Here is a 17,992-nt window from a genome sequence, read left to right as displayed (position 1 = left end):
GTTCTATTACTTGTGCTGCCCTGTTGAGAAAGTGGCATGGGCTTTTAGTAGCTCTGTCCCTCCATTCAGGTTTACACTGAATTAGGATTCCTCCTTTTCTCACCCCTGGCCACCTACCCTGACCACTCCATCTGTGCTTCCTGTAATGATGATGCTGCGTGTATCCCAGTCCATCACTTCAGCAAAGCAGCAGCAAGCAATACAGCTCTTGGGGTTGCGGGTGGTGTTAACACTCACAAGAGGCTGGCCATTGACTGTCCACAGGTGGAGGTAGGATCCAGCACAGGAAGCAATATCACCCTGTAACAAAACATAAGGCAATGCTTTCAAGATCCTACACTCATCCTTCTCACAGGAGGGCAGAGGCAATGGATTTAGGATGCAAATAAGCAGCAAACTTTTGTTACAAAATGGGGAGGCCTTCACATATTCACCAGAAAGCATTTAGTAACTTGGATTAGAATAGTAATGCCCATTCATAAAATAAAAGCAGCTGGATGACATTTTGAATGACACTTCCTTTTGCAAAACACTTTGAGGCTATAAAATACCCACAGAACCTTATGCCCTCCAATCTACTTCCACTCTCCTGTAGTCTTGCTGGTTCTAAAGCATTTAATTACTAAGCACTCTTTCCTTCACATCCTCGTGAATAGGCAAAGCCCCAGCACCTGTTTCTCCACTTTTGTGCTTGCCAAACTCTTTCCACTCTTGACTTGCCAGTAAAATCTTAGCTTCAACTTTTGATAAAAATACACAGACATGTCAGATATAGACCACCTGATGCTGTGTCCAAAAAGAAAAAAGGAAAAAAAAAAAAGCCTCATTTCATGCCAACCACAGATACAACCTCGAGATACATTTCCTATAACTGGGCAGGGGAGGACTAAAGGAGTTTCTCAGTACCATTCTGCAGTCCTGGGCACACACCACAGCCAAGCACAGGCTGCACAGGGTTACAGCACAGCGGGCTGCACCAAGATAACTGTCCATTAGCTTTATGTCAGGCAACCAAAAGAATCCTCTCCTTGCCTGTCAAGAAAGACAATTTTTGAGAATGACAAATGATTTGAAGAACCATATAAAAATAGGTAAACAGAGAAAAGAATATGGAAAGCTAACTGCTATGCTCTGCCCTTACCTTTTAGTCTGCACACAGCCCAGCTGAGCATCAGCTACTGCTAGGGATGGCAACTGTACACAGTCAACACCTAGTGTAGGTTCTGGGCCAGAACTAGAGCTTTTAAATCTTACCGGTACACAAATAAAAGTTCTCTTAAATAAGGACAAAGCATTTACCTCCTTAGCTGTGAAGCCTTTGGTGATTTCACAATCTTCCTCTGCCCCTCACAGGGAGCTTAATGTCATCGCATTTTTATACTGCTTTTTATACTGCTTTGCATTGTAGCAATGACCAGCTCAGCATTCAGTGAGCTGTACACTGCATGCAAAAAAACATCTTTGTGACAGACTTTCATCTGTTCTGTCAGTGAAGGTTCATGGTCTTACGAGTGACTGCGCAGAAGGAGCAGATACACACGTAATCCCTTAGAGCAAGTAACTTAGAAAACCAAAAGCCAATGCTGTAGCTTTAAGTAACCTTATCAAAAGTGCCCTTTGATCAAGACACTAACTATAAATTCTACCCAAACTTTTTACCCTCAATGCATGCTAAGAACCACTTAAACAGAACAGCGAGAACAAAATCCATGATTCTGGGAATGGCTGGTGTACCCTTAAAGCTAGCAATGCACATCTGGTTTAAATCAACTAGAATCATAGAATCCTTAGAGTTGGGAAGGAGCTTTAATGGTCATCTTGTCCAGCTCCCTTGCAATGAATACAGATGTCTACAGCTAGATTAGGTTGCCCGGTTTACTAATGCTGACCTTCATCTCTGCCTGATTTGAATGTAGGGCATTTCACACTGGAGGGGAGAACTCTGAAGATAAAACAAAGATAGCATATTTGACACTGAATTACCAGTAATTAAAGAGATTAAATTTCAGCTAACTTATCAGCATGAAAGTATATGGTATCTATGCACTTGGTAATGATACCTACAGTGTTTTCCAGGTGTAGACAAGGGATTTAAAGCTTACTGAAATAGTCACAGAAAGCTTTACAGTCCCACTGAAATTAAAACTTTTTGATACAGTTTTTGTTTGTTTGCACCAAATGACACAAATGTTACAAGGTAAATGGAGCTTCCAGATGTTAAAGCAAATAGAACGCCCAAAAATTTTACCACAAAGAGTGTACAGAATTCTCATTTCAGAGAAGATTATGTGATTCTGAAATTTGTTTCCTACAAATCTTGGTTTCAAAAATGTTTTGAATTTTTCAGGAAAAATAAAAAAATAAAAAAAAAAATCTCATCACCAAAATCATCATTTTGTGTCAACTGAAATATTGAATACACTGTAAACATTATTTCTATCTCCATGTTATACTTCATAAATATATAATTCAATCAAAAGTTTCAAAATGAAACATCCTGCTACACGAGGGTCAAAAGGCTCTTCATCCCTAACACATGGTTCCCTTCAATTATTTCTCCTTGAAGTTTCAAACAATTTCCCAATGTTTCTCTCTTCTAAATGAACCTTTCTGCAGGCTACTGTCCAATCAGTTTAACCATTTACAATCCAACAAGCTGGAAAACTTCTTTTGGCTCAGTCACCACAATGTGCCCAGCACAGACCATCCTATTTTTGGATAGTTCAGAAAAAGAGACACCAGCAAACAGCTATTGTTAACGGTAAGCTGATGTGCAAGATGAAGAGGACTCCGTTATCTTGAGGTCTGAAGCCCATGGTTTTTTGCCAGCCCACTCAATTGTTTCTGAATGCTTGGTACAATTTAAGCTACTATCTCAAGGGATCACCAGGTATTGCAAGTTGGCTGCTTAAAGCCAACAGCCATGTAATGCTAACCAAGACCTCTGAGACTGAGTGCTGAGCTGACACTAAAGAGACTAATTAAATCCCATCCTCAATCATTAGTCATCAGACTGTATGGTTAGTAGAGCTCTAGTATGGCACAGGTTAAGTAGAGAATGTCTTCTTAGTCTTACTGCTAGATGCAAGCTCAAATTGCCCAAGCAGCTGGAACCCTGCTCTAGTATACTAAAAGACATATAAAAGACAAAAGTGGAAGCAACAATCTTGGGTGGTAGAAGGTTGGAAAAAAAAAACACCAACACCAAGAGTGTTTACAGTTCAAACCCAACACAGAATATTTTCCTATCAGCGTGCACGCAGTTGCAGCCAGGCCACGATAGCATTTTTTCCACTGCTGGCAAATGCAAATCCAACCACTGCTATCAGCAGCAAGCTTCTCAGCTGATGGTAGGAAAGAAAAAAAACCAACCAACCTAACAAAAACAACACAACACTCTCTGCAAGGGTGTAAGAAAGTTGTCAACTGAGGTGGCAGACTGAGGTCCAACAGGTATTAGCTGAACCTGGTCTGTTGCCTGAATGTCAGGAGAAATCAATGGAATAATGGAAACAATGAGGCTATGGGTAAGCCAGATCCAATACTTCACACTCTGTAAACTAGAAGATTCTTAATCCTGCTGCCTACCTATCCAAAGATGCTTCTGCATAGCTACCCAGTCTAAGATGTTGTTGCTTTTAGTGCTCCCCTCTCATCATTAAGAACACTATTAGCAATCTCAATAGAAAGGGAAAAAAAAAAAAATCAATGTATTAGACTCAGGATGTTTTTCTGTTGGGAAGAGTACCCATTAAGTTATCATAAAATGTTCATGGATGCATCAGAAGAAAGATGATAAATGAAGATCTTACTGTTGAATTGTTGATGGCAACAGAAGAAATACTCGCCCCGTGGGCAGGAAGCTGGGTTATGTCCGTCAGATGGTTCAGGTCCCAAATGATGCAGGTTCTGTCATCAGATCCACTCACAATGATGCTGTAGGTCACAGACACAGCAAGGCAGGTCACTGCCTGAGAGTGCCCATACAAAGCCTAGTGGGGGAAAAGTAACCAACAAATCAGAGGGTGGCTGAATTATTAGGGAACCACAGTCCTACTGCCATTTACTTATTAAGAGCAAGTGACCCAGCCACTTTCTGGAAAATCGAAAATGGTATGAAGTGAAAATCCCGAAGTATCTTACAGAATTATTCTTGTCTACAACTTGTAGTTCAGGAAAGTTGAGTCCCCAAAGAGATTAAATGGCTTGTTCTAAGCTGCCCAGTGACTCAGATGGAACAACTGAACCCTGGCTTACATTTCTGAGTCTACCACAGTGTTTTGTGTGCAGGAACAAATTGTCACCTTTTATTTCAGTCAATATTTCAGTCTTAAGCAAGTAGAATTTGGACCTGAGAATTATCACTTTTCAGAATTTAGAAAATATTTTAACATAAAACTTGTCAAATGTCAGTGACCTTCCCATCCTTTCTCTTTTTCTGAACAAGCAGTAACATTTTTCCAATTTTAGTTCAGAATAAAAATTGCATTTGTAGGAGAATTTTTGCTTTAAAAACCATACACTTCTTCCTCTCACATCAATCATTAATCCAGCACTTTTATTTTCTCCTGTTTTCCAGGTATCAGAGTCATGCAGAATACCTAGTTTAACTTGAAACAATTTTGTAATAAATACATAAGTAAATTACATTTTAAGTGATTTAATGTCACAGAAGTCATAGACAGAAATATGCTAACGACAGTTGTGTAATGCAGCACTCTCAAGTGACAACAGCATTTCTGCTGCATAATCACCAGTGACATTAAATTCTGTAGGGCAGAGAAAGACATTCACAACTTTCCTAAAAAGCCTTTCAGGGTTCAATTATTAACTGCCTTACTGTGAAAAATCAGAGCCACCAGTTTTATTGCTAGTTTTAACAGTAACTGCATACTCCCTGCTGACTTTCGCTACATGACATAATTACCAGATCTTCAGGGTCTATGTCAGAGAGCCACATATCTCAAATAATTTTTGCAAACACATCTCATACTCTTCCAGCCTGTGACTGTCGGACTGAACTTTTGTTGGCTAGCATGCGCTGTCAGTAGACAAGGTTATTAGGACAACAGTATTAAAACAACACAAGGACACGGCTGAGCTGCAGCAGCCTATGATGTACAGAAAGTGTGTTGCAATTGCAAGGGACAAACTTCTGTTTGTAACTTATTCCATTGAAGAATACTGCCAATTTAAAATACTGACAAAAATGGGGCTTTCTCTCCAACAGTGGTCCTCAGAGATCCTCTCTACAGTAACTTTGGCAGTAGAACGGTCTGTTTTACAAAGGGCTGGGCATAACCTTATGCCTGTGTTCAAGAACTAAACAGGAGCACTGCAGAAAGGGCTGGGGTAAGGCAATATCAGGGGCTCCAGATTTCCCCTCCCTTCCTCAGAAGGATGAAAGGAAGCATACCTGCTGTGACAGCATCCATATTGCCAGACAAGCTATGCTTCTATGCAAATTTTAATCAAGATTTTTTCCATTTTTAACTCAGGAAGACCTCCTGCTTGGTGATGAATTACTTTAAATGCAGGCTAAGTGTGGAAAAGAAATATAGATTTGAACTCAGCTAAAAATCTCAGCTTCAATCCACTGATGTTTCAGTATGCATTAATGCAAAAAACAGACAAGTGCTGTCTAATATCTCATTATTCCTCTGTGAAGACTTTGGGGAAAAAATGAGAGGCCTGCGTCCACAGTAAATTGACTAATATTAACAAACAAACAAGAGGATCAGCTTCACTGCAGGAATGCTCGTCCATCAAAATTAAACCAGGCTGGTTTAATTTTAATTTTAATTTTAATTAATCCAACTTAACTGGCTGACATGGGCACAACTACTCCACAGTTATGTTCAGCACCTCCCTGGCAGGTCTGCACAGCAGATATGGCACAGCTGGCCCAAGGGCTTCTCCAACCTGGTGGTTAATTTGGCCGAGACATTCTGGGGGTGGGATTGCATTGGTTGCTACACTCATGAATACTGAGGGAACCAGTAAATAGCATGGATCGATACTAAGGCTATTATGCTCAATCTTCAGTATTCCACAAAACTGTGGAAGCAGCCCCTGCTTGAGAGGAAAAAGTGACTTTTTATGGTGAAATATACTTTCTGCACTTTACTACATTCCAAACCAGAATGTGTCAGTCCCATGAGACAACTGGTAAGTGAACAGCATCCACTTTATAGCACATCAGCTTTACTTAAGCAAAGCTCACTCTCAGGAAAGATGATACCTTTTTCTTTTCTTTTTTCTTTTTTTTTTTTTTTCCCTCAGAAACAAACAAAACAAAAACAAACAAACAAACAAACAAAAAAAAACACCACCAAAAACAAACAAAAAACCCAGCCCCCACAAAACTCTGAATGACATGAAAGCAACACATAATTCACTGGAAATCATTTAGAACCATGGTACAAATTTACATCTATCCCAGCCATCAAAAACCAAAACCTTTGCAAGTAAAGAAAAGGAAAAAAATAGATACAACATTTGTCACTGTATGACCTCATGCCTTTTGATGGACTAATGGGTAATATCAGATTAGTCACAGTGGAACACATCAAAGGCAATTCTGAATTTTCTTTAACAAAAGAGAAAGGCACTGTACTGAAGATAAAACAGAGCCTCTTTACTGAGTTGCTTGAAACTCAAGCAGATCCCCAGATTGATATAATTTTGATGGCTGTAAAGATTACTGCTTACATTTTTTCTACTGCTTTTTCTTCCATTACTATGTTCATCTCCTGTCTTGGAATACTAAGCAGAGTGATTAAAAAGATCATCACTGAAGAGCTTGTCTCCTGTTTTTGGTTTCTTCTAAGAGGAAGTCTCTCACCTGTCTCAAGTGTAGACGTTTCACTTTGTCCTTGACCAAAGAAAGTTCCCACACACACACAACTGAGCTTGTTCCAGATGTGATTAGAGTAGTTGCTGAAGGACACACAGCACAGAGGCACTTTCCCCAGTCTGCCATGCACTCAAATGTAGTCATGTTCTGTATGAGAAAGCAGCTGTCAGACAAATACTCATCTGGTGATACTATGCATTTATTAAATGCAGATTTCATTTTCAGAACTCAACCTCTTTGTCTTCAAACAAAGGAAATAAAAGCTCATCCCACATCTGAGCTGACAACACGACCGCAAATTATGTACAAGGGCTCCTCCAAAAGTAACACCTCCTGTTTTATTCTGTTGGCCCACAATGTCAGATGTGGATGTTGGTGCTATGACAGTAGATGAACCCCTCCTACCAATATTTCATTACATTCTGATGCCATGTGACAGATGGCAGCAGAGAGGCAGCCTGGCAGAACAGCATCTGACACAGAAGTGGGTATGAAGCAAAAGTTTGGAATGGAATTCTTCTACTCAGGGAAAAAAAAAGTACTCATTTACAGTCATAACTCTTGCTGAATGTTTATGGAGGCCAAACAGTGGATGCCAGCAGTCAGGCAGTGGGAGGTGCATTTCAACAGTGGTGAAAGTGACGATGGGCAACCTCTGCTGGTACAAATTTTGAATGCAGTATGGAGATTCTCATTTTCATCACCAGCTAATGATGGTGATCATGTTGAAAAACAGTGTTTCGCAGAGAGAAGTTGCTTTATATGTTAACTCAGTGTCTTAGGACACCAGAGTTCCAACCTCTCACATTACGAACTTCCTACATGGCCTCAGTCCTCACTCTGCTACCATATAGTGACAATGAGCAAGCATACAATATCAAAGCTCAGCTTTTACAGCCACTCCAATATTGGAACTAACAGAAAAGTGATTTTATAGGGCACAGACTGCAAAATAAATCTCTTTTTTTGTTTTTTCATGTCCAGTGACTGTGGGTATGTCTATAAAAACATAACCATGTGGCATACACTGGTACCCAAGCTGAACAACATACTTTTGGTATCCAAGCTAATGTGCGTGTCTTAGCACACCATAATGTTATCCCAAACACATTCCAAATCAGTGTGTTTGTAACAGGGAAAAGCTGAATCTGCCCAGTGGCCCGGCCAGAAATGCGGTGACACAGACTCTTGATTTTTAACAGAAGAAGCAAGAGTATTAACTTCCCAGAATAGGAAACATTATTACATTGAATTAATGCATTGGACTAAACTTGCAAGCCAGAGAGGAACTGACAGATAGTCCTATCTATATTCCAGCAGAAAGTTCTGCACAATGGAATTTCTAATCAGAGGCCAGGAGACCTTGTTTTGTCCTTATAACATATGAAATGAGGTTTCTCCATTGTGATAGACAGCACAATCACTTGAAGGAAAGCTTGAGATAATTTAGAGGGGAAATGTCACATTTTTTAGCAGTGGAATCATTTTGTACTCCACTGGAATACTCAATTTGACTTTTCTCAAAAAGCCTGACTGCAAAAGAAGTATTGCAAAGCACCCTCCAGAATCAGCTCCTCAACAGCCTCTGAAAATGGTCCCCAAACAAGGCAAAGGTCACAACATAATTTCTGAAGCACTTAGATTTTGTCTTCACTTACCTTTTCAGACCCATAGTTGCCAAAGCAGCAGGTGAAGTCATCAAATCCCCAGCAGAATGTTTTGTTCCAAAGAGGAGGAATCAAAACTTTATTTTTTTCAACAGCCAGAATGCCTTTCTCAGTATGAACAATGTGCCCAACAGCTCCCTTTGGATATTCTGACAAGACAGAGAATGTATTTCATTCTATTATTTTTAGAACACTAAGGTTAGCTTATTGTCTTACACAGTTTTGTGGTGAGCTAGCAAGCCCTATAGCTGGGCTTAGTGACTGGTGGCCAGGTCCATGGAGAAACCCACTCTGCCACTGCAATTTCAGGCAACTCCCCATTTGAATAAATCCATGCAGAGACAGAGACTGACTCCAAAGGTGGGGATTTAACAGCACTGCAATTAAGCTTCTTTTCACTGGCAAAATGCCTTATGCTATGAACTAAAGGATGTCACCAACAGCCTCTGAATTACAGCTGCAGGAGCCTGTTAGCACCACAAAACTGTGATGCAACCACTGCCATGGGATTAAAAAAAATACACACAATGCATTTTTTCAGGATTCTACAACTTAAGAATAATAGACTAAAAAGAAGATGAAGACCAAGATAAAGAGACAGGGAAAGAACATATTTACATTGCTGATTAATATAAAAAAAAGAGAAATAGAAGGGAAAACAGTGAATAGGTACTGAATTTTAATTTGATATATTCAGAATGCTGAAGATAAAAAAGATTTAGATGTCATTAAAAAATCTGCTCTGAACTCTGCTCTTAAAAATTCAGATTAACCCCATTTAAGAATTCAGCGCTTATTAGCTCAGAAAATGGAGCACAGCCCCTGCTGTACCTTTTACCGTAACTGGTGAGAACTTCAGGTTTTGCAGGCTGTTGATAAATGGAGGAAGAGTTCCACTTGATTGAAAGGACAGTACTGCTTCTCTTCCTGATGAACTTTTACTCTGAGCATTCCTGGGTGGATGTGGCTTAGTGAAGAGCTAGAACAAAAGAATTAAATTGAAAAATGCATCTCCATCAGCCAGGTTGCAAAGGAAACATCTATTTAAATCACTAATCATAGACTCTGGAACTGTAACTTACAAACCTCTTCATTAAATTCTGATAATCTTCTCCCTGTCATCCCATTTTCATCAGGCTACACCCCTTACATAGGTAGGAAGCTAGTCCCAGTCGTTTGGGAGAAGAGAGGAGACTATAGGTGAGAATTTAAGCTGCTTTTATTTGACTGTACTTCAACCCCAGACTAGTGAATACTCATGTGACTGTACAGAAGGAGAAGAACCCAGATTTGACATCACATATGTATAGTATACGATAAGAACAGTGTATTCAGAGAATGGAGAAACAATCTGGAGAACTCTACAGACCATACTGCACATTTTAAACCAAAGGCCATCTCTAATCTAAGTTGCTTGCTTTCCAGCTGAAATATTTCAAGATCAAAATAGATTGTGCTCTCTGCCTTTCTTCCTGCTCTCATAATAAAGTGATACCTGCTTTGGTATCTGTCCAAAGTTGCTGATAAAACCCAGGATGGTGCTCTTAATAAGAGGATCTTTGATATTGTTGAGATCCATCTTGTCTCCATAGAAGTAAGGATGGTAGGTGTTAACTGCTTCCACAGCAGCTGAGCCCTGTTGTTTGTAGCCAAAAATCAGGTCTATCCAGCAATGGAGGTGTGCGCTGACATAGTCACTTTCCAGGGCCTGAAACCAAAGAAAATGAATTAATTCAGCAGAGCATATTCATTGCAGATATATTATCACTCCCTGTTAGAGACAAATTCTCTGCAGCACTCACTGCTGACAGAAGCTTCATTACTGCCTGGGTTTCATCAGTACACACATTTCTATTATCCTTACAAGGTTTAAGCATAAAATGTTGTAAAAACTAGATTCCATCATGTTGGAAAACCACAGGGTCTGGGTTTTTTAATACCAATATAAGAAATGTCTATTTTTGCCTGACCAGATCTGCAATCCAAGTCACAAGCATGTGAATTAACATAACCAGAAGAAATAATTACTGCTGGAGAATACCATAAGAGACACTACAAGGCAGCACGTATCCAACCCAACATGGACTCCCTAGAAAACTGAGTGATCATAAATGAAATTTGTGCATGCAAGACCCAGACAAGTTTACAGGCAACAGCCACAAGTTCATGTCCAACCCTTGCTCATCTCCAGTTTTACCTATAAAGCCTCCGGTAAACTTTACCTATGAAGCTTCACTAAACAGTACTGACCCTAATATTACCTGCAATTGCCAAATATTTGTATATTCCCCAGTGACCTTGCCCAATGATTCAAGCACCAGTGTTAAGCATGATTAAAACTACTTTCCTGACTCCAAATCATTTGACTGTATAATACTCCCTGATGCTCAGTTAAAGGTCTCCCAAACAGGCCATCCTACCCAAAGCACAGCAGAATTAAACATGCTAATGGGATCCAGAACAATGGCTCATTTCACAGAGCAGACAGTGAGCCCAGTACAGCTGGTTTAAATGACCATGCCCACAGCTAAACAGCTCACAGGGCAGCTCAGAGCACAAGTACAGCATACGATCTGTCCTCTGCAAATAACATGAAAACACCTCCAAACCTACTCAGAATTCATCCTTATTAATAAAAGCAGTTAGTGCATGAATTACAAACTATACATTTTGCCTGGCATCACTACCAGAGCAAAACAAAGCAACCAACAGAGATGCAACCATGAAGTCATTCACTGTCACCGAGCACTGTGATGTGCCCAGCAAGGAAGAGAGAACTTAATCTAAAAAGAGAGTTAACAATTACTTTATGTAAACCTAACCTATAGATTCCTAACTTAATACACATGAAACAAGAGCTACTCATAAGCTTATAATCCACATCAATCTTTGCTCTCATGTTCCTTAAAGAAATAGCCAGGTTTCACAACAGTGTTTAACTGGATCTTTTTAGTTCTTCAAACTCTGCAAAGCTTCCTAAAAAGGACGACAACACCAGTAACAAGTACATCTAGTACTGCAGGTGATTTCAGAGGCGAGAAGCTTCAGCATTGTGGAGTTCAAGACCTCTAACTCTTCACTTCAGGATTAGACAAAGCTTTCCCAGGCAGCCTAATCACAACTAAATTTCCATGACAAGCCTTCTTGCACCCTCCTGTGCAGCATCTGGTGCTAGCTATGGTTGGAGAGAAAATACTGGACTGACTGTACTTGAGGTCTGATCAGGCCTGGCAAATCATTAAGAATATGAATCTATAAGCATGATTTTCACTTGCTAAACTGCTCCTCTTTGAGATTTCAATTAATTTGTACAAGTCATGCGGCTTAATCATCTGTGCCAATGTTATCAAACAGTGCAGCTCAGTGGAAGCAGGTCTGCAAAACACAACAGCTGGTAGAGAGGACCCAATACCCACATTACATGCACTGTGGGGGCTTTACTTCAAATTAGATCTAGTCTGCTCCCTCCGGCTGAGTGCCACCAGTGGCAATAGTATACCTTAGGTGCACAACTGGAGCAGAGCTTTTGGTTTTATTTCATCCAAAGCTAATCTAGTTAACAATCAGAGATCTCTTTACAATGAGAACAGAAGCGTGCTATGCAGGGATGACTGACAGATCATTTCAAAACTGCACCCTTGCTCCAAACTACAAGGCTAAAGCAGATGGTCCTATTGTATCTAAGCGCCTTCAGAGTAGCCAGCATTACACAAGAAATAAGGAGCAAAGCTCAGTATTTTATATCCAAACAAGCCAGAATATAGGCCAGAATGCCTCCCTACACTTTTCTTTAAAAAATAACAGTAAAAATTGCAGGAGCTCCTAGGCATCTATAGATTTCTGTTTTCAGTATTTCTGTTAAGGAACAATGATGTCATCCCCATATTTGGCTAACTGGAAGACAGAGATTAAGCATCTTGTAGGGTTACACAGTGAGCACAAGACAGAGCAGAGGAAGAAACCAGAGCCTCCAAACCTACACACCTTCTTTGGAGTCTGCACACCTTCTTCAAAGACACTGGAGAACACCAAGGAAGAGTTATGTACTTGATACCAATAGCCAAAGCCTGCATGCACTGAGTTGCATCACTAAGTGATGGAACTGGGCATTCCTTAGGCTCAACTCTTCATTTTGGAAATAACTGTACTTGAACCAGGCACGCTCACTGTGCCCACAACACTTACAACAAGAATCCTCCATCCTTACAGTAGATGAATTGTCATGGGGTGATGAGCACCATCTTTCAGCATGTCTACAGCTCTGAGCCTTTAGATCACTCTCTAGGCACTTTCTGTGGCACCTCAGTAATACCCATTACTGTGTACGTACAAGAGCCTGAACAGCCGAAAATGGAATGTCGAAATGATTGAGAAATTGTCACACCAGCAACACTGAGTTATAGGTTTAACAGCTACAGAAATACAAAAGAAATCAACAAAGATAAACATAGACTCTGTGAAGTTACTTTGTTCAGTGACTTATGAGTAAGTTCAACATACTGGTTTAAGTTATGTAGTTATGTAGCAACACACCACAGCATCTAGGTACTAAGCATGGGGAATCTGAAGACTTGCTAATAATAACAAGCAGTTATTCACTCCACTCTGTGACTTGCAATATCACTAATTCACCAGCTAACATGCAAACACTGCACATTTCCAGGAGCCTGTTTCTTTTAAAAGTGGTTTCGTAGAAGAAAACTTTTCACCAGGATGGATTTACAACATGTAAACCAGCTTATAAAGGATATATAAATTAAAAACAAAAGCAAAAACAACCATGGATAAAAAAGGTTTTGCCAAACATGGAACTAAAGCAAAATTGCTGACAGCACCCAGGTGGCTGCAGGGAGAAGAATTTGTAAGAGGAGATGAGAACAAATGAATGAAGCAGACAGAGGGAGAGGAATCTTAGGTATGAGGAGTGGAGCTAGAGAAATCCCAAATATAAAGGCACAGAGAAGGAGGCTTGTACATAACACCAGGCACATGAAGACAGTCACCTCCTAGTTCTCTGACATGAAATAAGGTATTGGTAGAAAGGAATGAAATGAAGATTAAAGAAAATACACAGGAAAAACTGGGAAATATTTTAATAGTACAGATAGTGACAGAAAACATGCCCTAAATGCAGTGTAGAAGTGCAAAGTGAGGGATATAAAAGTAATGGTAATTTAATGGAAGAAAAGCAGTCGCTGTCAATTGTGAAGTAGAAAGTGGAGAAAAGAATATTTAGAGAAGAATGAGTCTGATTTTTGTTCAAAACAGGAATAAAAAGTTGATACAGTCATCAAGAATGTCAGAGACAGGATTTAGGAACCAGCACATGGGGAAATAAAGATAGGCTTATTTGAAGATACCAAAACAGAGACGATCACATTCACTTTTGTGGGTTACTGTCATGTAATGAAGTGATAATAGAACAAATAATGGGCTACTTGCTTTGACAACTCAATGCTAACACACAGTTGCCACACGCCTTGTACAAAGCAGCAACACTTCATGCACTCACAAATACACCTTTTTTTTTTTTTTTTTTCCCCTTGAAGAAATCTGATGAAATAAGGTAGATACACCCAGAAGGGGGGCAGGTAGTACAGCCCATTCTATTATTAGCCCTAACAAAGACCTACACCACAGCAGTCAGCTGCAAATTCTGTGTTCAGTGGCAAATCTTCATACAGAATTGCCTTTGTACTCATTACTATATAGAAATTCCTACACCTGTCCTGCTACCTATGGATGCATTAACTGCAGTAAGTTTCACAGCCTTATATCTATTAGCATTCAGATTGTCAAGACTGACTTTATTTAAGGCAGAAACATTAGATTTACTCCCATTAAAACACCAAATTGACTCTAAAATATTGGATTTTACTCCTTTCCGCTACCTGCCCCCAGAAAAGTAATTGCAGTGCCAGCATGCATCAGATGGAGGAAGGTAGTTTGAATACACACGTAGCTGGTTAGCAACAACATGGAACTGCATGCATGTGGATGTCACGTGCATGCATTAAATTATGTTCACATGCTCTTAGAGGCTGAGATCAGATCTAGGTCTGTGGCTTGGATCTAATTTCATCCAGTCTGCAAAGTTGGTCTTGAGTGAATTGTCAGGCAGACAAGCAAAGTCCAAAACACACTGTGAACTCCACAGAGGCAGGATTTATTTGGGTGTTAACATTTGTTTGTGACTCAGGCCTCCAGGGTTTCATTTTCAATGGGAATCAGTTCAGTATTACGTCCCAGAATACCATATTCACTAACCTGTCTGTGCAGGAGAATGAACTTATGGGGATCTCCATCTGCCCAAGGAGGAAGCTGCACATCTCCCAGCATTGTTCCATCCTGCATGCAGCCTGCAGGAATTAAAAGGAAGAATTAAAACCAAGAATCACACACTCTGCAAATAGTAACAGCTTTTCCAAAACAGTGAAGTCAAGGTGAATTTAGGTGACTTTCACACAAGCAACGTCAGAATCTATGCTATAGTGTCACAGAACACTGAAGAATATTTTCTCCTTTGGTGAAAAAGGAGCAAATGTAATTAATACAGTAAAGATATCCATGTCCTCACCACAAACCATTTTAGCCCTGGATGTAAATTCAGACAAGACAGACCTGTTAACACAACTTTTTTCTTACAGATAATCCCACTGGACTAACTGCAAACTATTCCTGCTAAAGCAGCCTCTAGGAAGTATTTTTTTCTCAAGTCCTTTGCAGTCTGATTCCTTTCAGAAGGTAATCATAAGTTCTCAAATCAGGACAAGAGTTGCACAACTTGATGATCTAAGTTAAGGCTTAGGTCTGCGACTGCAAGTTTTCTAACAGGGCACTAGTGAACAGATTTGGATTATTGGATTGAACTATTAGCAAATAAATAGTAAGATTTTGCATCAGTGAGATTCTGGTTCCTTTTATTTAGGTCCTTCTATTTAATACGTTTAGGTCAGTTTCTGGATCTTGGTATCAGCCAGGCTCTGCTCCTTGGTCTCAAAGATAAAAATGCCCAAATTCTTGACAATATTTTAACAGCCTTCTAACATCCATTCCCTACTCTGCCTTTTTTATTGCATATTTCACTCCACTGAGCTCTTATGTACAATTTATAACTACATCTCAGCATCACCCTACAGGTTGAGAGATAGTATCCACTCATTCAGAAGGGACTATGACACTGCTTGATGCCAAGTATGAATCTTTCGAAGTGATAGTCAGGTCACATGTGGCAAAATTAAGCACCACAGGCAGATTTTAAAAAGACCATTCATCATTACTATTTAGCAACCAATCTATTCCCAAAAATCAAATTAATATATATTTCACAGCCATAGAAGTAAGGTCCCTTCTAGCACTTACCAAGTTCAAAGTGATTAGCATTGGTGAGGAACTCTGGCAAGTAGAAGAATTCAGGGATGAGCTCCCTGACATCACTCATATTGTCCCTTGATGCTGATTCCCACGTGCTCTTGACACTATGAAACATCCTGTCTGCAACATCAAAGCTCCCACCCTGTAAAATGTAGACAGACCAAAAAAACTGCATTGTGAATATTCTGTTAAACAAGAAGGAGATAGAGAATCTCAGACAATTCTGCAATCATCATCACATTTGATTAGGTGGTATCTCATGACCTGTCCCAGGTCTGTTTACTACCTTAGCCCCAATTTGCAGATAGATAAAGAATGCCATACAGCTTGGAATCTGTGTAGCTTGTAATAATCTGGAAGCAAGCAGAAATGATCAAGAACTGCTTGAAAATATCAGTGTAACCAATATTAATGCTTCTCAATGTAACTCCTTTCATCACAAAGCGATTTGTAAGTAACGAACACAGCTTTGGTGTTTTCATCTGTGACCCAAAGAGTTGTGAGAAATCTTAAGTTCAGTCCTCCTGAGAAGATACAGACAAGCAGAAAATATCCAGTGGGCAGGGGACAGCAGGAAAGGAAACACAGCGCAGAAGGGAGAAGAGGGAAAGAACGTCTGAACACAAGGCTTGAATTGCTGCATGTGGAAGGAAAAACTAACTCAAGTCCTAAGAGCTTTTGAATATGTTTACTTTAGCAGCAGTCAAGCACTAGATAGCAGCACCCTTCTTAGCCTTAACCACCATTACGAGCCAAGACCTTCAAATAAAAATAAATCAACCACTGAGTGACAGGTGTATGCTTTATGATGGAACTGTATTTCCTACAGGATATTCTAATGGGATTTCAGATACACTATGAATTTGTGAAAATCCCACGAGCACATCTATAAAGAGATCCCCACATTGAACAAAGGATTTATTTAAAGTTTTACAGTAACAGAGATAACCCAATGGACAATTAGTTTCTGGAGATCATCCAACTGAGCTTTTTAGAATGATCAAGTTGATTTAGATTATCAACAAAAGCTAGCATGTATTCCAGATGTAAAGACCCTGTTGCCGTTTCCCCTGAGGTGAATTCTGAATGGACTTTGGTCCAGCATCAGCTCTACATCAGAACAAAGCTCTGCTTCATCTCTGTGCATTTCAAGTCCTTCATCCTTACCCAAGCTTCAATTGTGAAGCTTTCCCACAGCCACTGAAGGGACTGAGCAAGAAAGTGGCTGCAATCACATGAGTAAGCCTAGCTGGAGTTAATCTGATACACAAGGTCATCTTGCTCTTGATCATTATTAGAGAGGGACCCTTGGAGTCAAATTCAAATTGAAATTAAAACAGAGTAGAAGAAGCACTATAAATAAATCAACAGCTAACAAGTATCTCATTGAAGCATATTAAAGGGCTTTGTATATTTAATCTACACACAGTGTGCCGTGTCTGGTGGTGATTGATGCTTTTTCATCTTTTTTTACAGCTTTTATGAGAGCCGATAGTAATCTCCTGAGAAACAATATGATTTGTAATAAAAAGATTACCTGTATTAAATAAAAATAATATATACATAGGAAATGCTGTTAGCGCGACAAATCTGGTTAAAGATATTACCACCACGAAAAAATGTGATTTTTTCCCTGGCTGTCTAATTCATTTTAGGGAAAAGTAATATCTTTAAAAGTTAAGCCTGTATTATTTATAAAGGAAGCAATAACTGATTTTCCCATTTCCTATATTAATAAATTTATTTGCATATATTTATATCAGAATTAATGAGTTTTCTCTCTCTCTATGAATGCAAAAAGTGCACTGAAAGGAAAAAAGAATCAAGAATTGCTTTATGCCTTTAGATTGTGAGTCAATGTAAACTCTTACTGCTTTTCTATAGCTAGATACACTAAGTCTGTTGGTGTACCACTACGCGTGGTACATAAAAGACAACTGGTCAAAGTGATCTCTGCAGTGAAGTTGGAACTCCACACATTCATAAAACTAAGCAACAAGTCTTTCTTTTTTTCTTTTTCTTTAAAAAAAAAAAAAAGCCAAAGACATCCAAGCATTTCTAAGAAACACTCATAGTGCAAAGACTTACCACACCC

General features: G+C 39.5%; 1 protein-coding gene across 4 annotated transcripts in view; it reads right to left on the bottom strand.

Annotated features, from left to right (window-relative positions):
* WDFY4 (WDFY family member 4) overlaps positions 1-17,992 on the bottom strand; it is a 113,949-nt gene that overhangs the window by 4,720 nt on the left and 91,237 nt on the right. For all 4 annotated transcript variants that reach the window (XM_032445415.1, XM_015866825.2, XM_032445416.1 and 1 more), the window contains 8 exons: positions 15,886-16,039; positions 14,791-14,882; positions 10,019-10,231; positions 9,355-9,502; positions 8,515-8,672; positions 6,845-7,003; positions 3,813-3,992; positions 118-300 (listed from right to left, as the gene is read on the bottom strand). In XM_032445415.1, coding sequence (XP_032301306.1) covers positions 118-300; positions 3,813-3,992; positions 6,845-7,003; positions 8,515-8,672; positions 9,355-9,502; positions 10,019-10,231; positions 14,791-14,882; positions 15,886-16,039 — 1,287 coding nt within the window. The remainder of the gene's footprint in view (positions 1-117; positions 301-3,812; positions 3,993-6,844; positions 7,004-8,514; positions 8,673-9,354; positions 9,503-10,018; positions 10,232-14,790; positions 14,883-15,885; positions 16,040-17,992) is intronic.

This window comes from Coturnix japonica, chromosome 6 (genome assembly GCF_001577835.2).
Source record: "Coturnix japonica isolate 7356 chromosome 6, Coturnix japonica 2.1, whole genome shotgun sequence".
Lineage (NCBI taxonomy): Eukaryota > Metazoa > Chordata > Aves > Galliformes > Phasianidae > Coturnix > Coturnix japonica.
This window is presented reverse-complemented; position numbering and strand designations above follow the sequence as displayed.